Raw genomic sequence first — 23,375 nt, forward strand, 5'->3', positions numbered from 1 at the left:
AGCTGTTTCTAATCCCTTTGATTGGTCATCAACTGTTTGCCACTAGTGATAGTGAATATTATTGTTGCCAAATGTTTGCTGCAGATTCACCACTAGTGGCAAACGTTTACAAACGTCTGGCAACATTTTGTTGCACACTATTTAGTTTGCAGCAAATTTGCCACAAACTTGTGGGAAGTTTGCAGCAACAAATTCATTTTTGTAAGGGGTAGTTAGCTATCTTAGCTAACTAGCTTCTCTCGTATTGATGCAGTCAAGACAGGTACTACATAATCATATTGGAAGATAAATAACCTAGGTTGGTTTCTGCCTCTCCCTCCCTCCTTGCTCCTGTTTCACTCACTCAAAGTACACACACTGCAAGGCCCCTCCTCCGCCTGCTCTCCTTTGCACTTAATCAGCCCTGTTTAAAGTAGCTTTCAAATATATTTTTCTGCTACTTCCCTCACTCGGATCCAACCATGTCCTCAGGTCCATTCGGAGTGGGTCTCTGAATTGAAACATTTATTTGTGCATATTACACCGGGTGGGAAAGCCCCAAGTCTAATTTCGGATCGTGTCCAACTTTTTAGACCTCTACTTGAGGCCCAACCTAACAATCCTTGTCACAGACAATACCAGAAACATTGTGAATGACGTCACAGAAACTGGACTTTGGCCACAAATAGGGTGCTTTAAATTTTGCGTATTTTCCCAAATAAACACAAATTAAAACTGTTTCTATCTATTTTTTCCGCTGTCCCGAAACTGAACCCCAAAACTCCAATATAATCGAACCATGGGTTTGGTGAACCGGTACACCTTTACCCTCAACTACACAATTTGATCCGTAAAATGTACCTTTATGATTCAAGCCTTTGGGGATCTTCATGTACCATTGAGCCAAGTGAGAAGAAGAAGCAGAAGGTAAGTCATGGGCCTATACTGTCATTGTAATGAGGATCTATTAAGAAACCTAAATATGAGCTCTTGTATAGCATGACATTACTTAAGTTATAGATAGGCTATGGATATATTGAATTAACCTTTAATAATGTGGTTGGGATCTGTTATAACACGTTCATGAAATGCTTATAGATTATGGATATGTCATCAAGGTAAATCATTACCCAAGTGGTACAGTTTTCCTGCAACAGGGTGACCCAAATTACGATCCTACATCTGTAATGTCAGATACTTATATGTCAGATTACAGCAAGTGACATAGCGGCTAGCCCACGTCATTATTTACGACTGAGATACATTACATGTCAAATGGTTTCCAGGGTAGCACTCTGTTTCATTGAGAAAAACACACCTTGGTCAATAAGAGGCTTAATTTCAATATATTTCATTTTAATTTACAGCCATTGCATCCAGTGAGCATTTTCTACATGAATGTCATACAACATGAAAACGTAGGCACATTTACAGTATAAAAAGAACCACGTTTTTATTCACAGTGTCATGGAAAACAATATACGCTACATTCTTAGGGCATAGTTTTCTTAACATAACTATTATCCTGAGCACTGTGCACCATTGAAGATAATCTTGAACTCTATAACAGGCCCTTTAAATTTATTTCCCCTAGATGTTCATGTTGTTGGGACCTGAATCGAGCTGGCGTGCTAACCTTGTGAATTACTACTGTGAATTACTACTCCAAATTATTACTAATATGCAATAGGAATCCCTGTATAATGTGAAAGCTTTAGCCTAAAATTTTATGTGATCTACTCAATAAATTAAGAATGTATTCATTAGTGAAATTAATGTGTAATTTAATAATTTGAAGGACATACTAGTGTGTCATTCATTTCAAATTCAAGTTCTTCCTTCACCTGGCCTTCTCTTTCTCGATCTGATCTGATCTCGTCTGTCTGTCTGTCTGTCTGTCTGTCTGTCTGTCTGTCTGTCTGTCTGTCTGTCTGTCTGTCTGTCTGTCTGTCTGTCACGGCTTGGAGGAGGGGTCACCAGCCTTTCATCCCAGACCGGCTCCCAGCTCCCCGAAAGCTCTATAGGTGGGAAGACAAGTCTGGCAGTAATTCCATATCTGGTTCAGCATTTATTCTCTTTATTGAGAAAAGCAGTTGCTTGCTTTCTACGGCCCATTCTATCTTCGGACAACATTGGGAACATCAACGGCCTTGTGCTTGGCGGTGGCTTTGCTGTCCTCTGGCTGTGCTGGCTTTCTGATCAACCGGGGGCTTCCTGTGGCCTTCCTGGAGGGCTGGGGACTGAATAAAATAGGTACTTTATTAATCAATTTGGCTAGCACAAACTTCGACTTCTACCCTTTTAATAACACCCCTAGACACACGTTGAGAGGTTACAGGGTCCGCCACAGGGTCAGCGCCCTTGGATGGAGAGGATTTGGGGGTTAAAGGAAAACTCCATCCTAAAACTATCTTTTGGTATTTGGTTCATTAGTCCATTGTTGATATAGTCCCAAAATGTTTTACATGTCAGCAATCAAGTTTTCAAGATATGTAACTTTCAAAATACAGAAATCTTGCCTGAATGATGCATTTTGCATCCTCTGATGCTGCGTTTGCATCATATGATGTAAAATGCATTATTCGGGCCAGATTTCTCAATTTTGAACGTTACATATCTTGAAAACCTGATTGCTGACATGCAAAACATTTTGGGACTATATCAACAAAAGACTAATGAAACAAATACCAAATAATAGTTGTCCTTTAAGTGCCTTGCTGAAGGGCACAATGGCAGTGGTTCATACCTGGAGGAGCCGCCCATCTTACGGTGGAGCAGGGGGCTCCTGGAGCACTTGGGTTTGGCTGGGGTCTGCAGGGAGTCCTGTGTCTTCAGGGACCTCAGGCTGAGGAGGCCGCAGTAGTAGTTACACTGGTGCTGAGAGACAAACTGCTCAAACACATTGGGATTTTCTGTGATCGTGAGACTTTGGTACCTGGAATAATAACAACAGATTCAATGTTACAGATGAGTAAAGGAACAGTTTGTTGACAGAGCTTCGTGCCAGAGTTTGTTATTACAGTATTGTAATTGTAAATGGTCTATGTAGTCATGAATATCTCTAGAACACAATGTTTCAGAATAAATTATAGGCCTACCAACCCTTTCGATTTGATGGAAATTCCAACGTTTGTGATCTTGAAGTCAACACCTGCAGCACAATCACAATTACAGTTCATTTGACCTGTTCTGTTATTCAGCCAAAGCATTGTCCTGCTAGAGTTAGTCATCCGAGACTATGGACACTGTACCTTCCATCCGAGTGAGCAGCAGGTTTCCATTGGTCCACTGGAGAATCCAGTGCTGCAGAGTACAACACTTCAGTGCCGCCTCTGAGCCAGTTCTCATGACCAGCCGGCCCGTAGCGTCCATCAGACAGTACCTCAGATAGACCCCCTTCAGGTCAGACTCCACCGTGGCATGGGGAATGGTGTTGGCAGGCCGATACATATGGTGGACTGGGATCACTCTGTGTAACCAAGAACATACACACACTGTGGTATGACAGAAGGCTAAACAAAGTAGTGAAATAATATGAAAAAACATTGTTTTTATGTGCAAGTTTGTATCATTTTGATGATCTCACTCCAGCACTTCTCCAAAGGTTCCTATCACCCTACATTCCGCAGCAAAGATCTTGCAGTATTCACGAGCGATGTTCTGAAGTCTACATTCCTTTATGGAAAGAAGATTGCATTCATGATCAGACAGAAAAACTTTAATTGGGTTAGGGATCAGAGCTTTGACTAAATGATTTTTTGATTCCTTTCATAACATCAATAATATCATTACATTGGCCCAATTTCCATTGATTTTCATTAAACATTTACTTTATGTTAAAGAAGTAAAACCCTTCACCTGTTGGGTGATTGCCAGGTTTCTCTCGACCAGGTTGCTCTCCTCCTTGACTCCGTAGTAGGCGATGGGGCTCTTCACCTTGATGTAACATGTGGTCCCAGACTCAAACACTGGCTCCAGCCCATAGATGACCTTCACTCTGCAGGCCTTGTGGGAGCAGCCCTCTCCTATATGGGCCTCCTCCATCATGATACGCCCAAAGAACTTACTTCCCCAGACGCCAGAGTCAGCCAGGCCCTTGGTGAACAGTAGTGGACTCATCTCTATCTCCTCTCCCACTGTAGAGAGGAAAGATAGTAACATCATCAAATATAATGCACTGGAAGTGGTATTATGAGGCTGCATCGTGAGCCACCTGATCCTGCAAGCTTCCATGAATGGCTAGTTGAACGGCGCGAACCATTCATGTAAGCTTGGGGATCAGGTGCCTCACAAGGCAAATGATGGGGTGTGACCGGACAGTACTGAACACCAATTACATCCTAACAAATAATAGACAAATGTAATCTTACCTTCTTGATCCTCACGCAGAAACATGCCAGAGAGTACTGCAAAAAAGACAGAGTAGAAAGAATAAGAGCTTGCAAGATGCTAAGTATTTATATATTCCTGTTACCAGTCACTTTTCAGCCCAGTTTATGTATATCCACCTATCACGCCTACACTGACTTTCTTGCACACTCACACTCACACACCCACACTAACACCCACACACACACTCATATACACACACTCACACACCCACACTAACACCCACACACACTCAGATACACACACTCACCACCACACACATACCCACCCTCCACTTATACGGCTGCCATATTGTTTACTATTATTATTAATCCTGCTACCAGTCACTTCCTCCTGATCCCTGCCTACATGTACATATCAACCTTAACTACTCCAGTATTCCTGCACATTGTAAATGTGGTACTGGCATTGACCCTGTATATAACTTACATTCTTCTATTTATTTTGTTTCCTCTCTTATTTCTTATTTCTCCAGTTTTTTTGTTATACTATTTTGACATTGAATACTGCACTGTTGGGAAGGGCTTGCAAGTTTAGCATTTCACTGTACTTGTGCATGTGACAAATAAAACTTGAAAGATATAGGAGATAAAACACGCCAGAGAGTACTGAAAAAAATAGATTCTAGTCGACAGAATGAGAGATAAGAGATATAAAGATATAGGAGATAAAATACACCAGAGAGTACTGCAAAAAAATAGATTCTAGTCGACAGAATGAGAGATAAGAGATATAAAGATATAGGAGATTACGTGTTGAAACAACTTCAGAGATTGAACTGAGACACTAGTGTACATACTGTCAACACTCAGTAGGAAGTCTGTTGTGTCTGTCCCGTATTCATTAGTGATGGTGCAGCCATAAACTCCACAGTCTCTGCTGGACGTCTGGACAATAGCCAACGCTACCTGAGTCTCATCTCCTGCACTGGGAAACACACCATCAGGGATGGACAGCACAGCAAAATAAACAGAGTTTCAGAAAGCTCTAACTAGAATTTGTCAGTCACACGGTGTCTCTACAACACCTTTACATTGTTGCCATCAGGAAAACTGTCGTGATTATTTTATTGTTGACTCCCTTTTATAAACAATATTTTCCACATTTTGGCTACAGAATTTCACGTCAAGGCAGCCTGCATGGAGGACTCACCTTCTTTTAACCTCAGCGATCTCCACCTCATCCCTGATCCACTTAATTGTGGAGTCACTAAGAACGTTGAAGAACTGGCACCACAGCTTCAGATGTCCTGCCGCATCTGAGAAGGGCTCTCCTCTAATCTTCCTGATGACCTGAGGAGCTGGAGAGAGAGGGGGGAGATAAAGAGAGGAGGGGAGAGAGAGAGATTAGTGCCAGTAAGAGAGGGACTCCCGACAGACAGGCACAACTAGGTAAAGATAAACACTTTCTTATGTTTCAGCTTCCTAACTTTAAGTAATATGGATACTATTTCAGTTAAGCCTCCATGTAATCCCACCTGGCAAGTAGCTGGCCTCATAGAAATAGAATGACCACCTTATCACAGTCAAATTGCCAGGTTTAGAGGTTGTAAGCCAGTTCTATTAATCCTATATCTATAACTGACGATCCATCTCGTGACAGTGTCAAAGCAAACAGAGGAAGCATGAAGGCTCTTGATAGCACTCCCTCCTGAAGCTTAGCCAAAGAAACTACACTGACTCCAATGGTTAATTTAGTTGAATAAGACTAGCTACTCTCTAAAAGTATACCAACATCATTCACCCTTTTTTAAACTTTTTTTTTACACTAAGCTGATATATCTTGAAAGGAGTTTACCTTTGAATGGGTTATGCTTGTCCTTTTCAGCTGGTTTCTCCTCAGTCTTGGTAGTGGCGGTTGTCTCCAGGGCAGGTTCCTGGCTCTGTTTGAGGGTCTCTGGAGTTGGAGCCAGCTTCCTCCTACTGAGCAGTGGGGAGCGTCTCTCTGTTGGAGGGGTGCGCTGGCCATTGGGGGGCTGCAGCAGGGGCGACCTGCGGGACAGCCCAGGGGACATGGGAGAGGAGGACTCTGGGCATAGCCTGGAGCTCATCCTGAGGACCTCCTCTCTCTGGGGGCTCTGGGTGTCAATCTGTGAAGCAACAGCTCCAGGGTCCTCTCCTTTGGGTTTCGAGATTAAGATTTTGCGTCTAGCACCGGAGGCCAGCTCCTTTGGTGTGGCTGAGGGCATGGGGGACACACTGTCTGATCCCTTCAGCAGGCCAGTACTGCTTTCAGTGACTGAGACAGATGTTGAAGAGTCTGGCTTTGAATATCCTCAACTTTCACCACCTTGGATGGAGAGCTTTTGCCACCCAACGGAATGGTGGGAACAGGTACTGACCCTTGTGTCTCACTACTTGGGGAACCGTTGGTATCAAACCTTCGTACAGTCTGAGGACCAGGCTGAGGAACATCAGGTTCGCATGCTTCACTCCGATCTAAAATCATATCAGTATCTGGTGAAGAGTCTCTCTGTTTTTCACTGACAGGTTGCAATGTTGGGGTTGCAATGTTGTTTGTAAATGCTGTATTTTTTGTAGAAAAACGCTGGTTCTCAGTGGCACTAGGAAGTGAGCTAGATTCTGTGGAACGCTCCGAAAGGGGAGAAGCACACGTTTTGTCTCTGCCATGTCGACTGCTGAACACTGGAGGCAGTGAGTGTGAAGAATCCATCCCTTTGACTGTATTTTCTAGTGTTTGTTGTTTCTCTGCAGGGAAGGTAACAGATGAGATGGATGGAGGAGGAACTGTGATGTCCAAGGACTTCTGCTCAGGAGTAACAAGAGAAGACTCTTTTTGACCATCCTTATTCGCAGCCAGACTAATATCAGCATTGTGATCCAAAAGATGCTCCCGCTCTGTATCCATGACACTTTCAATGTCCATTACTATACATACAGGAGGATTACTGTTCTCTAAAGTGCCGTCCATGTCTACAATAGAGATAGGAGGAATAACAAAAGCTTTAGGTGAGGCTTCAGTCACAGGAGTAACTATGGGTGTCTCAACTCGTTCTGGTTCAGAGGTATTAAATCTATATTCTACATTTGAAGCTGAAATAGAACTGACAGACATATTGGTTTCCTTCTTACAAGTGTCTTTCTCAGGTTCCTGCCTGTACTCTCTCTCATCCATCCTCAACTCTGGACTTTGCATTCTCACATCCTGTATGTCAGTTGATGGGGGACATTTAGGTTGTTGGTCTGTGTTTAGACTTTGTATAAGGGGCATTGAAATGGTAGCTACTGAAATAAGTGCCACTGAAATGGGTGCATCTGAAATGGGTGACACTGGACTTACTTCTGTAGGGGCACTTTTCTCCATTTGTGACCTTAGAATCTCGGCAATAGACATGACTTTGGCTACAGGTGTTGGGGCTTTTGCTTGTTGCTCTGAGATGTTTGTGTTTGGGACACTTGTTGTTGTGTCAGCCGTCTGTGATGTGTCTGGAATAATAGGCTGAAAGCGGGGATTTAGAGAAAGATCTTGGCATTCTGCCATCTTCAACACAGGTATACTCTTCTCATCCCATACAGCCACTGCTATACTTTCAACGGTTTTCTTTTCAGGTGCAATTTCACCTTCCTGAACTTTGCTAACTTTATAAACAGTTTCCATGTCAACTCTTCTCTCATAACTGCCTCCCTGTGCATGTAACTCAGCCAAATTATTACCCTGTACTTTAACGTCAACTTGTATTTCTGTCTCACCAACGGTTTTTATAGCTATCTCAACTTGGCCTTGCTGGCCTACTGAGGAAACACTACACCCCAAGGTTTTCTCACCAACACCCGGGCTTTCCAGGGGTGACTTTAGTGGCTCTGTAAAAGGTAATGTATGGCTCTCATTTGATCCCCTGGAATGATCCTGTGTGCCCTGCATCATTTTGTCAGAGGCCGATTGGCTCGGAGGATTGTGCAAAGTAGGAGATCGTTTGTTGGCATTTGCTGTGACTTCTCTGTCCGATGACGATGGAGAACGTTGTCGTGGCGAAGGTGATTGTCCGTCCAGCTTTCTCCGGATGGTTAGTATTACAGGTTCTTGCCCGACAGGTGTTCCCTTCCACTCTCTCTCTGTCTGTCTGTGGTTCTGTGTAACCTTGAGGCACAATAAAAGCAGAGACAGATTTACATTCATTGTTATAATCACATAAAAAAAACACTGCACCTCCCTGGTGGCGCAGTGCTTAAGGGTGCTGTATTGCATTCTGTAAATACTTTGCTGCAGTCATATCCATGACACATAAACACACATCATTGTTATATACACATCAAAAACTTAAAAGTGTTATCTTATGAACAAGTCACCAAAGAGACTCTGCTGTAAGTGTTAAAGACTGAAAATAACAACAAAGGCTTGACCTTTTCTCCGACAAACTGAAATACATTCCACATCCACAATGGGTAGAAAAAGGGCTAAAAAATAATAAAAAAATAAAAAAATAAAAGCATTATCTTATGAACTGCAGATGTGTTTAAAGACTACTTGACCTTTTCTCCAAAACACCAGTCCACATCCACAATGTGCAAACAGTGATGTCAGAATGTATTTAAAAGTATTCATACAGAGCCCATTATCAACAACCATCACTCCTGTGTTCCAATGGCAGAGTTAGCTAATCCAAGTTTATAGTGTCTAATTGTCCATTCCTTTTGCAATTATTTGCCCATCTTAATCTTTTATTTTTATTGGCCAGTCTGAGAAAGACTTTTTTTCTAAGTCTTTCTTGTTCTGCCTAGAAGACCAGCATTCCAACGCTGTGACTACTTCCTTCACAGAACAAGCAAACTGGCACTAACCAGAATAGAAAACATTTGAACAACTGAGCAAGAGGACAAGTACATTAGAGTGTCTAGTTTGAGAAACAGACACCTCACAAGTCCTCAACTGGACAAAACACCTTCAAATGAGTGGAGTTCCTCTGTCCTCTTTGTGTTCTATTTTTAGCCACACCCGTAGCTGACAGGTGTATACATTTGAGCACACCGCCATGTGATCTCTATAGACAAACATTGGCAGTAGAGTGACCTTACTGAAGAGCTCAATGACTTTCAACATGGAACCGTCATAGGATGCCACATTTTCAACAAGTCAGTTCGTCAAATTTGTGCCCTGATAGAGATGCCCAGGTCAACTGTAAGTGCTGTTACTGTGAAGTGGAAACGTCTAGAAGCAACAACGGCTCAGCCTTGAAGTGGTAGGCCACACAAGCTCACAGAACGGGACCCCCGAGTGCTGAAGCATGTAGCGCGTAAAAATGGTCTGTCCTCTGTTGCAACACTCACGACCGAATTCCAAACTATCTCTGGAAGCAAGCTCAGCACAATAACTGTTCGTCGGGAACTTTCTGAAATGGGTTTCCATGGCCGAGTAGCCACACACAAGCCTAAGATCACCATGCGCAATGCCAAGCGTTGGCTGGAGTGGTGTAAAGCTCGCTGCCATTGGACACTGGAGCAGTGGAAACGCGTTCTCTGAAATCATGAATCATGCTTCACCATCTGTCAGTCCGACGGACAAATCTAGGTGTGGCGGATGCCAGGAGAATGCTACCTGTCTGAATGCTTAGTGCCAACTCTAAAGTTTGGTGGAGGAGGAATAATGGTCTGGGGCTGTTTTTCATGGTTTGGGCTAGGCCCCTTAGTTCCAGTGAATGGAAATCTTAACGCTACAGCATAGATTGACATTCTAGATTCTGTGCTTCCAACTTTGTGGCAACAGTTTTGGGAAGGCCTCTTCCTGTTTCAGCATGACAATACCCCATGCACAAAGCGAGGTCCATACAGAAATGGTTTGTAGAGATCAGTGTGGAAGAACATGACTGGACTGCACAGAGCCCTGACCTCAACCCAATCGAACACATTTGGGATGAATTGGAACGCCGACAGCGAGCCAGCCCTCATCGCCCAAGACAGGTGCCTGATTACACTAATGCTCTTGTAGATTAATGGACGCAAGTCCCCGCAGCAATATTCCAACATCTAATGGAAAGCCTTCCCAGAAGAGTGGAGGCTGTTATAGCAGCAAAGGGTGGACCAACTCCATAGCAGGTGTCCACATATTTTTGGTCATGTAATGTATCTAACGAATGAATCTTGTTTTCAATTTTGAGCTCGCTCTCGTGTTAAGTGCTGAGTGCTCAGACATATTTACTAATTGGAACCTGGTCAATGGATGAAGCAATTCTGTTTTCCAGTTATAACTCTGTTACTATCTCACAAACTGTTCTTGACTTGACAGCTATGGCTTGTAGTCACTATAATTCACACAGGTTCAACCCATCAGATAGAAAGATTTGAATACTGTCTACTGGTGGGGTAGTGCTGTTAAACTGCACTCATTTGATTATGAGATGATTATTACTTCACTTAATATGTCCTTTGATGAGCCAAAGAGATGAACAATACCCTCACAAACACAGTGCAGTCCCACAATACAGGACGAGGTAGTCTAATGTTTCGACCAGAGTGAATGTGGATCTGTTGTGAGATTAACTCCTGGTCTGAGCTCATGTTCCTTTAGTCTTAGATAAACATAACAGTAAGAGATATCTAACTCATTTGAAATAAGCACCAGATCTAATTGGTCAGCTGAAATTAGCACCAGAGGGATTGGCTCCGGTGTGACTTATGTGTCACTCCATCAGTGAATGAGATAAGTCCAGAGTTACTGAAAGGACCATTCACATTGCTTCTACTTTGATTTCAATATCACAGAACTAAAATATGGTGTTGTGTGAAATAAAAATGCATTCCCTTTGAAGAATCAACTGACAAATTATATTGAAATGGGGAGTACATGAACATTTACAATGACAAGTACAGAAGGGAGTGTATGCTCTTAGGTTCACATTGTACAAAAATCTATTGTAGGCCTACTTTGGTTTCATTGAAACAAGAAAGTGCTTTATAACCTGTCTCTCTCTCTCACACAGTGTTCACAGTATGACAGTGGACTAAGCACAGACAGACATGGAACATTGAATATTTGTAGGTTTAGCACATACAGACATGGGGAGACAATGTCATTTGGATCATTCAAAGGTTTGCTTGATGGAACAGGTGGACAGAAGTCTGTCTCAGCAGTATTTTCACAGTACTTTGTTTCCATACCTTCAGTAGAAAATGCAGTGTTTCAAAAAGCCCAAATAGTAGGAAATCATAAATGTCTTCTTTAGAGAGAAAAATAATCAATGCCTAAAATGATTTACACCTTTTGGATGAGAGACAGAAAACAACATCATCTTCCTCTCTGTTTGGCATGGCTGCGACCAACAGTGTAACTAAAAGACGAGGATAACAGTGCAGCTCAACTCTCAAGGATAGCAAAAATATTACCCATCATGCTCTCTGCCTCTATGTCTGGACAAATCCAAAACCTTTTAAGGCATCATTGCTGTACCATCTGTTCCATTGTGCTTTTCACTCTCATGCTATGTGTTTTCCACCACCAAGACCATTCACAGTCCCACACTGTCACACAAGCTAAGATTGTTGACCTCCCAAAATCCTTATTGCACAAATCATACGCACAACAGAAGTCTTGAGGTACTCTGTGATTTCTATACTCATGTTTTCAGCCATTCGATATGTAGCAGTGGTAATATACCTGCTGTCCGTGCCAGCACATGCATCATTACACATACGTCTTGTCACACAGAGAGGGGCATACTTGTAAAGTCTAATAATAGCCCTGTGGATGCTTGTGTTACTGATCTGATCTGGCTGGTGTGTTTTGGAAACGTTAGGCGCTTCATGAGCTCATAGGGACAGGGCAGAGACACTCACCTCCCCAACCAGCTGCGCAGGCAGTCGAGACAAAGACACATTCTTTAGGCACGTGCTTGTTTCCTCCACAGACAGCTGATCTCCTGACTCTTCACACAGACGATGAGGCAAGGCAGAGACAGCCTCGCTGCTCTTACAGGGTGATGTTAGTACTGACTTCACTGATTCCCCAGCAACTTCAACTGCAGTTCCAGTTCCATGATGGAATAATTATCTGAGTTTAGCACCTCAAGCACTGATGCTGAATCCTTCCCCGGGCATTCAGTTTGACCTTTTAGTGGAGTAGTGGTGCTGTTTAGGTGTTCCAGGACAGAAGGCTTATCGTCTACCTCCATGTCTGTTACGTTGCTTTGATGGGTTTTAATGTTCTCTGGTGTGTTGCTCAAAACCTGTGGAGTTGTTACTGAAGGACTTGCTTGTGGTTGTGGTGTGACAGAGGAACTTGGTTGTGGTTGTAAATTCGGGAAGGACTTGTTTGAAGTGGTTGTGGTTGTAGTTTCGCAGAAGGACTCTGTTGTGATTGTGGTTGTGGTTTCGCATAAGGACTTGCTTGGAGTTTCTCTGAAGGACTTGGTTGACGTATTTGTAGTTGTGGTTGTAGTTGTAGTTTCGCAGAAGGAGGATCTGGTTGTGGTTGTGGTGTTACTGAGGGACCTGGTTGTAGTTTTACTGAAGGACTTGAATTGGTGTGGTTGTAGTTTCCCAGAAGGAGGATCTGGTTGTGGTGGTAATGAGGGCCTAGTTGTGATTTTACTGAAGGGTTTGATTGACATGGGTGTGGTTGTAGTTTTGCAGAAGGAAGATTTGGTTGTGGCTGTGGTTTTGCTGAAGGGCTTGGTTGTGGTTGTGACGTCACAGAAGGAGGACTTGGTTGATGTGGTTGTGATTGTGATTTCGCTGAAGGAGGACTTGGTTGTGGTTTTAGTTTAGCTGAAGGACTTGGTTGTGGTTTTAGTTTAGCTGAAGGACTTGGTTGTGGTTTTAGTTTAGCTGAAGGACTTGGTTGTGGTTTTAGTTTAGCTGAAGGACTTGGTTGTGGTTTTAGTTTAGCTGAAGGACTTGGTTGTGGTTTTAGTTTAGCTGAAGGACTTGAGGTGACAGGAGGAACTGTACTCTGACTCCCCATAATATTGTTATTTACAACATTTTGGGTCACCTGAGCCACTGCAGCATTCTGACTCTTATTCCCTGAGATGGTTTCCCTGTAGAGAGGAGCCCAGTAGAAGGAGACAGGATGCTAGGCTCTCCATTGTGTGGTGGGGTTTGTACAGGTACTTTCTCCTTCACTTGGACCTTCACTTCTTCCATTACTGACACAGTGTTGTTCAGTGGGGCTCTCTCAGACTGATTAATGTATTTTAAATTCTCTGTCTTTGAGGCTGAAGTTTCAACAGCACTCTCCACTTCCAGGGCCTCTTCTGATGACCCCAGTGAGGGTGAGGACTCAACCAGACAGGGTGTCACACTGACCTCTCTTTCTTCACTCATCCCTCTCTCCTCAGGCTTCTTCCCTGCTTGGCTATCAGCCGTCATCCCACTATCCTCTCCATTGGAGATCTTTATCTTCTTCTTGGCCAGTAATGCTTTTGGTGTGTGTGGAGCAAAAGACTTCTGCACTGAATCGTAAACATACGTCCGGCCTTTGTTGCTGCTATTTTCTGTAATGGCTGCCTGTCCATTGACATTGGACCTGTTAGATTCCCGTTTTTCTTCCCCCACCACAGGTGTGTCCTGTAGCCTGGCCTCTGCCTCCCCAGCATGAGCCTGAGTGCTCTCCTCAACCACTTCATCCTCCATAAAGCTGGCACTGAGGCTGGGGTCCATGGGGGACCGTCGCTTCCTCTGGGACCGATCTGGACTGATGGTCCTCAGTGTTTCCTGCCGACTACCAGGAGACCCGTGGTTCTCCTTGTCCCACGGCTTGGGCTCCTCCAGCTCTCTGCGTGTGTTTTCGGCCTTCAGTTTGATCTTGGCGAAGTACTGCTGGTGGATCTTGTATTCGCTCATCGTCCCCACCTCAAGGACTCCAGAGCAGGACACAATGCCTTTGTTGTTCCTGGCTGACGCCTGGTAGATGGCTGCATCCTCCATAGTGCAACTGTAAAGAAAACAAATCATAGATACTTGTATTATACAGTTGCTGCACAATTTTTTAAATAATATTTGTGTGCATCAATACAAACCAAACTGACATCAATATGATAATGTTTAACATCTTCAATACAAATGACAATTATGATCTTGATACATACTTGTAAATGTGCAGTGAATGGTTTTGTCCATTGTGGGAAATGTTGTATTTAGGTAGTCCACAGTATCTGTCCAATTGCAAATTATCTTTATACCATGTCACTTCTGGAGCGGGGTGACCTGGAGTCAAATTGAAACAGAGAAACAGTTATAGAGACTACATTTCACACTTACTGTAAAATCTTCAGATAGATAATAGTGGTTAGCAAGTACAACAACAAAGTATGTAGGCTATTACAAACAACGTATTGCGCCCATTCACACACCAGAGAAGAGTTTACCTGACACCTCACAGGTGAACTTGATGCTACAGGTTTCAGATACGGCTCTTGACTTTAATGTCGTCTCAAAGGATGGCTGGGTCTCCTCCGTTAAATGTGCCATAACACAATGTAGTGTGCTCCTGCATAACACACTTAGTTACATTTTCAAATGGAAACAAATGTCTCCAACCTGGGCCAAAGCTATTTTCAAAATATGTAATTTTCTATGCAGGCAATGGAAGACAGCCAAAATATATGGAATATAAAATGCATAGTTTATAAAACATATAAAGACATTTTTATCAACACATTTAAACATACATACTGTAAGATAATGTGATTCCATATCCTAGTGATTTGATTTCCATGGATTGTCTTGCTTTCCATAAGAATTGCAGAGGTCAAAATGGGTGTTATGTAGTTTGTGATGCAATATCTGGTGCAATCCAATATCACTATAATCAAATATCAGCCAACATACTTCACCAAGCACACATGGTTCCATCTTTCATCCTCAATGTCATGACGGTGAGACAACATAAGCCAGGCTAAAGGAAAGCTAAAGATTGCAAGTGCTGGTGTTAGTTTAAATAAATTTCATGAAACAAATACATGACAGTACCTTGTTGGCCTGTACTGAGAATAGCTGTGACTGGAGTAGCTATGCAGAGAGGATGCAAATAGAAGCAGTTTATCAGGCACAATGTACAGGTGTTCTGGCATGAATGAAGATGGAATAAGAAGTGTTCTTACATAAACTATCAACAATTGTCATGCTTTTAATTGGTTATCAAATGCCCTTAATTGGTTATTACATTTAATTGGTTATGAAATTGGTTATCAAATTCACATCAAAATCCCATCTTTTAGTCCATATGAAATTAATTTTACAGTAATGAGACATACAGTTGAAGTCGGAAGTTTACATACACTTAGGTTGGAGTCATTGAAACTAATTTTTCAACCACTCCACAAATATCTTGCTAACAAACTATAGTTTTGGCAAGTCGGTTAGGACATCTACTTTGTGCATGGCACAAGTAATTTTTCCAACAATTGTTTACAGACAGATTATTTCATCTCTAATTCACTGTATCACAATTCCAGTGGGTCAGAAGTTTATACACACTAGGTTGACTGTGCCTTTAAACAGCTTGGAGAATTCCAGAAAATTATGTCATGGCTTTAGAAGCTTCTGATAGGCTAATTGACATCATTTTAGTCAATTGAGGTGTACCTGTGGATGTATTTCAAGGTCTACCTTCAAACTCAGTGCCTCTTTGCTTGACATCATGGGAAAATCTAAAGAAATCAGCCAAGACCTCAGAAAAAAAATTGTAGACCTCCACAAGTCTGGTTCATCCTTGGGAGCAATTTCCAAACGCCTGAAGGTACCACGTTCATCTGTACAAACAATAGTACGCAAGTATAAACACCATGGGACCACGCAGCTGTCATACTGCTCAGAAAGGAGACACATTCTGTCTCCAAGAGATTCATGTACTTTGGTGCGAAAAGTGCAAATCAATTGAAAAACAACAGCAAAGGACCTTGTGAAGATGCTGGAGGAAATAGGTACAAAAGTATCTATATCCACAGTAAAACGAGTCCTATATCAACATAACCTGAAAGGCCACTCAGCAAGGAAGAAGCCGCTGCTCCAAAACTGCCATAAAAAAGACTACCGTTTGCAACTGCACATGGGGACAAAGATCGTACTTTTTGGAGAAATGTGCTCTGGTCTGATAAAAGAAAAATAGAACTGTTTGGTCATAATGACCATCGTTATGTTTGGAGGAAAAATGGTGCACTTCACAAAATAGATGGCATCATGAAGGCGGAAATGATGTGGATATATTGAAACAACATCTCACGTCATCAGTCAGGAAGTTAAAGCTTGGTCGCAAATGTGTCTTCCAAATGGACAATGACCCCAAGCATACTTCCAAAGTTGTGGCAAAATGGGTTTAAGGACAACAAAGTCAAGGTGTTGGAGTGGCCATCTCAAAGCCCTAACCTCAATCCTATAGACAGTTTGTGGGCAGAACTGAAAAAGTGTGTGCAAGCAAGGAGGCCAACAAACCTGACTCAGTTACACCAGCTCTGTCAGGAGGAATGGGCCAAAAATCACCCAACTTATTGTGGGAAGCTTGTGGAAGGCTACCCGAAACATTTGACCCAAGTTAAAAAATTTAAAGGCAACGTTACCAAATACTAATTGAGTGTATGTACATTTCTGACCCACTGGGAATGTGATGAAAAAAATAAAAGCTGAAATAAATCCTTCTCTCTATTATTATTCTGACATTTCACATTCTTAAAGTAAAGTGGTGATCCTAACTGACCTAAGACATGGAATTTTTACTAGGATTAAATGTCAGGAATTGTGAAAAACTGAGTTTAAATGTATTTGGCTAAGGTGTATGTAAAACTTCTGACTTCAACTGTACATGACTCTATATAAATATAATGCTTTCAATACAGAATGCAGGTATTGCAGGCTCATTATTGAGTGACATTAATACCAACAAAAACTGCATTTCTATTCAGAAATGTATTTTGAATTGAAAATGATTGAATTCAGATTCCATTTCTGTTGGAACTAATATCACTCCATACACCATAGAGTGCAACATCTTAATTGGTGGCTATGTCATGCCTGTAATCATGGCCACAAACAGAGTGTTTAAGTGTAGGTCTAGTCACTCTGTCTGGTGTTGTCTTCTATTTCAGTCTCTCGGCCAGATCATTAAGATCGGCTGCTGCTAAGGCCAGGGTTTATTTGAGATTGTATTTTGACTGACTATTGCCTAGTGTCTACAGTGAAACAAAATCAAACCACTGACAGTGGAAAAACACTAAGTGACGTCAGCAAGTATTACATGACGATACTATCTGTACCATTAATATTTTATTTTATTATAATTAAGAATACATGTTTTCACTTGACTTGATAGTTTTGCAGCACACACTTGGCCATAAGTAGACATACCCAGTAGTAGGAAGATTGGATTTTCATAAACCTTTTTTATATTTGTAGGATGCATTTTGGAAGACGGTTTGCCTTTACACAGGCTCATGCAGTGAGATGCAGTTTATTTATAAAGAGCTGAGAGCTGACCTTCATGGTCATAGCTTTTTATGAGCCGGTAGTGAGTGTTGCCTATCAGCTGGCCATTCAAACAGTCCTAAATGCAGTAAACGACACCATGGAAACCAACAATGCCTTTGATATGTGGTTGACTCATCCAGTTGCCTTAAGATGAATGCATTATAACTGGCTCTGGATGAGTGTGTCTGCTAAATGACTCAAATGTAAATGTTATGTAAATATAGCTAACACCGCTATCTATAACTAACTAACACACTGAGAAATCATTTCAATCCAAGCCATCCAATCATTTTAATTTGAAAGGGCATTATAAATTAAATGATTATTGTTTTATTATTAAGACCTCATAATGCAATGATGCCGAATCAATGGTTAAACTTCACTTCAAAGGAGAGGGATGTGGTAATAAACATATTCTAACTTTCTTGTTGCTTGTTGAGGTACAGTAATATTTCCTGTGTTGAGCTGAGGGGTTGTCTACCTGTTTTCAGGCCTGACATCAGAGAGGTAGCTGCGGCTGCTGGCTCTGCTACTCCCTATGACATCATCTCCATTGTGGGAGCTGGACCTCCCGTCCCCCGCAGAGTAGGAGCGGGTCATCTGCCTCCTGGAACTCATTCTCCAACAAATAACGTTTCTCTTTCAAACTTAAATCCCCAGGAGAAACTTCCTCAGAGAAACAAGCAACAGATGATGATGTACATCCACCAAAACAAATTAGGTTTTCTTCTGTGGCTCTAAATCTGGGAGATAGCAGCTGAAAGAGAGATAAAAATAACACTAAAGTTATTTTTAATAACAAGATACAAAATCAAGATTATGCCCTTTTTTGGTAAATATTTATGAGCTTGAAAACATGTTTAAAAAAAAAGCAAACACTTCTATTGTCTTCATCAATTGTAGTGTAATGCCTTATACTATAGAGACTGATATCAGCAACAGAGATGTTTGTTCAAAGTAATGTTGTTATGTTCAGTTGGTAACACATCCATTATATAATCATTCATCGACAAGCTATCTTCCATCAGATCTCTGAGGTAAACTCACCATTCATAGCTTTCCTTTTGTCTCTTTGTATAAGGATCCACCACTCTCTCCGGCTCAAGGCACTGTGCAATTTCCAATCAAACATGAGCATGCGTACCCTGCCAAACCTATTTATAACAGGCCTACAAATAGGCACAAGAGCACATCACATTTTCCAAAACTAGCCTTCGAACCATTTTAAGTACAATACCCCACAACCACAAGGAAAACTGCCTTTGGGAAAGAATCCGTAGAAAAGAGTTTTGATGATATCTGTTCCAGCATTGTGGAGGAGATAAATCCATAGGGAACAATGCTTAGTCAGAAGCCACAAGGCCATCTAAGAGTTGGTTGTCCTCCAAATGTTACAACTTGGGTTAAGCAAGTTAGGCCACCACGAGGTGTGACTTGGTTACCAATGGAAAACGTGCGCTCTAAAACAGCAGAGGGTCTGTCATGTGGCCCAATGTGTGACTGCACTTTTTCTTCTCTTAAACAGCGTGCATGCTTAGTGTTTGATACAGCCCGTGGTGCTAAAGTATCATATGACCCTGTCAATCAGAATGATGACACCAGCCTTAAAAGTCCATTTAAAAGAGCTGTAAATTCAGGCATCCAGTCCCATCGCTCCCACTTTCCAAACATAAAAGTGTTTGGTTACAATGACTGACCTTCCACAGCAACAAGCTTGTTGATCCTGCATATGACAAATATACTGGGACAAATGTGAGTCTAAATGCAATAGAACATTTTGCTATGGTTACTTCTCTGTGATATTTTTATGCTCGTGATATAACATGTAAACAAGTGCTGTTCTCAGTGAGTTTTTCACAGAATTGCCGTGCAAGTTGTGGATGTCAGTTTCATCATCTGTTGGGCTGCTGTTTGGTTAAGCTGTGATGACACTGTTCGACCACCCTGTCATCAGATTACAGATTACACAGATTACACATGCATACGTTCCTCCTGCGCTGCTATTTTAAATTAAACTTTTAAACATTTCCATTGCCGTGTCTCAGTAAGTTCCAGGCCCTGTCTTTTACATAGCAGGTTGATGTCAATCACTTTTTATAGCTACTGTTTACAGGCCTCCTGGGCCATATACAGCGTTTCTCACTGAGTTCCCTGAATTCCTATCGGACCTTGTAGTCAAAGCAGATAATATTCTAATCTTTGGTGAGTTTAATATTCACATGGAAAAGTCCACAGACCCACTCCAAAAGGCTTTCGGAGCCATCATCAACTCAGTGGGTTTTGTCCAACATGTCTCTGGACCCACTCACTGTCACAGTCATACGCTGGACCTAGTTTTGTCCCATGGAATAAATGTTGTGGATCTTAATGTTTTTCCTCATAATCCTGGACTATCGGACCACCATTTTATTACGTTTGCAATTGCAACAAATAATCTGCTCAGACCCCAACCAAGGAACATCAAAAGTCGTGCTATAAATTCACAGACAACACAAAGATTCCTTGATGTCCTTCCAGATTCCCTCTGTCTACCCAAGGACGCCATAGGACAAAAATCAGTTAACCACCTAACTGAGGATCTCAATTTAACCTTGCGCAATACCCTAGATGCAGTTGCACCCCTAAAAACTAAAAACATTTCTCATAAGAAACTAGCTCCCTGGTACACAGAAAATATCCGAGCTCTGAAGCAAGCTTCCAGAAAATTGGAACGGAAATGGCGCCACACCAAACTGGAAGTCTTCCGACTAGCTTGGAAAGACGGTACCGTACAGTACCGAAGAGCCCTTACTGCTGCTCGATCATCCTATTTTTCTAACTTAATTGAGGAAAATAAGAACAATCCGAAATTCCTTTTTGATACTGTCGCAAAGCTAACTAAAAAGCAGCATTCCCCAAGAGAGGATGACTTTCACTTTAGCAGTGATAAATTCATGAACTTCTTTGATCATTAGAAAGCAAATTACGGACTCCTCTTTAAACCTGCGTATTCCTCCAAACCTCAGTTGTCCTGAGTCTGCACAACTCTGCCAGGACCTAGGATCAAGAGAGTCACTCAAGTGTTTTAGTACTATATCTCTTGACACAATGATGAAAATAATCATGGCCTCTAAACCTTCAAGCTGCATACTGGACCCTATTCCAACTAAACTACTGAAAGAGCTGCTTCCTGTGCTTGGCCCTCCTATGTGGAACATAATAAACGGCTCTCTATCCACCGGATGTGTACCAAACTCACTAAAAGTGGCAGTAATAAAGCCTCTCTTGAAAAAGCCAAACCTTGACCCAGAAAATATAAAAAACTATCGGCCTATATCGAATCTTCCATTCCTCTCAAAGATTTTAGAGAAGGCTGTTGCGCAGCAACTCACTGCCTTCCTGAAGACAAACAATGTATACGAAATGCTTCAGTCTGGTTTTAGACCCCATCATAGCACTGAGACGGCACTTGTGAAGGTGGTAAATTACATTTTAATGGCATCGGACCGAGGCTCTGCATCTGTCCTCGTGCTCCTAGACCTTAGTGCTGCTTTTGATACCATCGATCACCACATTCTTTTGGAGAGATTGGAAACCCAAATTGGTCTACACGGACATGTTCTGGCCTGGTTTAGATCTTATCTGTCGGAAAGATATCAGTTTGTCTCTGTGAATGGTTTGTCCTCTGACAAATCAACTGTAAATTTCGGTGTTCCTCAAGGTTCCGTTTTAGGACCACTATTGTTTTCACTATATATTTTACCTCTTGGGGATGTTATTCGAAAACATAATGTTAACTTTCACTGCTATGCGGATGACACACAGCTGTACATTTCAATGAAACATGGTGAAGCCCCAAAATTGCCCTCGCTAGAAGCATGTGTTTCAGACATAAGGAAGTGGATGGCTGCAAACTTTCTACTATTAAACTCGGACAAAACAGAGATGCTTGTTCTAGGTCCCAAGAAATAAAGAGATCTTCTGTTGAATCTGACAATTAATCTTAATGGTTGTACAGTCGTCTCAAATAAAACTGTGAAGGACCTCGGCGTTACTCTGGACCCTGATCTCTCTTTTGAAGAACATATCAAGACCATTTCAAGGACAGCTTTTTTCCATCTACGTAACATTGCAAAAATCAGAAACTTTCTGTCCAAAAATGATGCAGAAAAATTAATCCATGCTTTTGTCACTTCTAGGTTAGACTACTGCAATGCTCTACTTTCCGGCTACCCGGATAAAGCACTAAATAAACTTCAGTTAGTGCTAAATGCGGCTGCTAGAATCCTGACTAGAACCAAAAAATTTGATCATATTACTCCAGTGCTAGCCTCTCTACACTGGCTTCCTGTCAAAGCAAGGGCTGATTTCAAGGTTTTACTGCTAACCTACCAAGCATTACATGGGCTTGCTCCTACCTATCTCTCTGATTTGGTCCTGCCGTACATACCTACACGTACGCTACGGTCACAAGACGCAGGCCTCCTAATTGTCCCTAGAATTTCTAAGCAAACAGCTGGAGGCAGGGCTTTCTCCTATAGAGCTCCATTTTTATGGAACGGTCTGCCTACCCATGTCAGAGACGCAAACTCGGTCTCAACCTTTAAGTCTTTACTGAAGACTCATCTCTTCAGTGGGTCATATGATTGAGTGTAGTCTGGCCCAGGAGTGGGAAGGTGAACGGAAAGGCTCTGGAGCAACGAACCGCCCTTGCTGTCTCTGCCTGGCCGGTTCCCCTCTTTCCACTGGGATTCTCTGCCTCTAACCCTATTACAGGGGCTGAGTCACTGGCTTACTGGGGCTCTCTCATGCCGTCCCTGGAGGGGGTGCGTCACCTGAGTGGGTTGATTCACTGTTGTGGTCATCCTGTCTGGGTTGGCGCCCCCCCTTGGGTTGTGTCGTGGCAGAGATCTTTGTGGGCTATACTCAGCCTTGTCTCAGGATGGTAACTTGGTGGTTGAAGATATCCCTCTAGTGGTGTGGGGAATGTGCTTTGGCAAAGTGGGTGGGGTTATATCCTTCCTGTTTGGCCCTGTCCGGGGGTGTCCTCGGATGGGGCCACAGTGTCTCCTGACCCCTCCTGTTTCAGCCTCCAGTATTCATGCTGCAGTAGTTTATGTGTCGGGGGGCTAGGGTCAGTTTGTTATATCTGGAGTACTTCTCCTGTCCTATTCGGTGTCCTGTGTGAATCTAAGTGTGCGTTCTCTAATTCTCTCCTTCTCTCTTTCTTTCTCTCTCTCGGAGGACCTGAGCCCTAGGACCATGCCCCAGGACTACCTGACATGATGACTCCTTGCTGTCCCCAGTCCACCTGGCCATGCTGCTGCTCCAGTTTCAACTGACCTGAGCCCTAGGACCATGTCCCAGGACTACCTGACATGATGACTCCTTGCTGTCCCCAGTCCACCTGGCCATGCTGCTGCTCCAGTTTCAACTTCCACCTGACTGTGCTGCTGCTCCAGTTTCAACTGTTCTGCCTTATTATTATTCGACCATGCTGGTCAATTATGAACATTTGAACATCTTGGCCATGTTCTGTTATAATCTCTACCCGGCACAGCCAGAAGAGGACTGGCCACCCCACATAGCCTGGTTCCTCTCTAGGTTTCTTCCTAG

General features: G+C 42.5%; 1 protein-coding gene across 1 annotated transcript; it reads right to left on the reverse strand.

The window, feature by feature from the left end:
* Positions 1-1,373: 1,373 nt before the first annotated feature.
* On the reverse strand, positions 1,374-19,109 carry LOC115120522 (alpha-protein kinase 3-like). Its single transcript, XM_029649473.2, is given in 20 exon segments — positions 1,374-2,219; positions 2,726-2,914; positions 3,082-3,130; positions 3,231-3,448; positions 3,566-3,654; positions 3,838-4,115; positions 4,350-4,385; positions 5,168-5,295; positions 5,521-5,668; positions 6,166-6,642; positions 6,645-8,466; positions 12,156-12,358; positions 12,361-12,618; positions 12,621-13,355; positions 13,358-14,253; positions 14,408-14,525; positions 14,687-14,808; positions 15,291-15,329; positions 18,262-18,537; positions 18,828-19,109. Coding segments are annotated over 19 exon segments (6,066 nt in total). The 5' UTR covers positions 18,399-18,537; positions 18,828-19,109; the 3' UTR covers positions 1,374-2,095.
* Positions 19,110-23,375: the final 4,266 nt, after the last annotated feature.

Source organism: Oncorhynchus nerka, unplaced genomic scaffold (assembly GCF_034236695.1).
Source record: "Oncorhynchus nerka isolate Pitt River unplaced genomic scaffold, Oner_Uvic_2.0 unplaced_scaffold_1500, whole genome shotgun sequence".
Lineage (NCBI taxonomy): Eukaryota > Metazoa > Chordata > Actinopteri > Salmoniformes > Salmonidae > Oncorhynchus > Oncorhynchus nerka.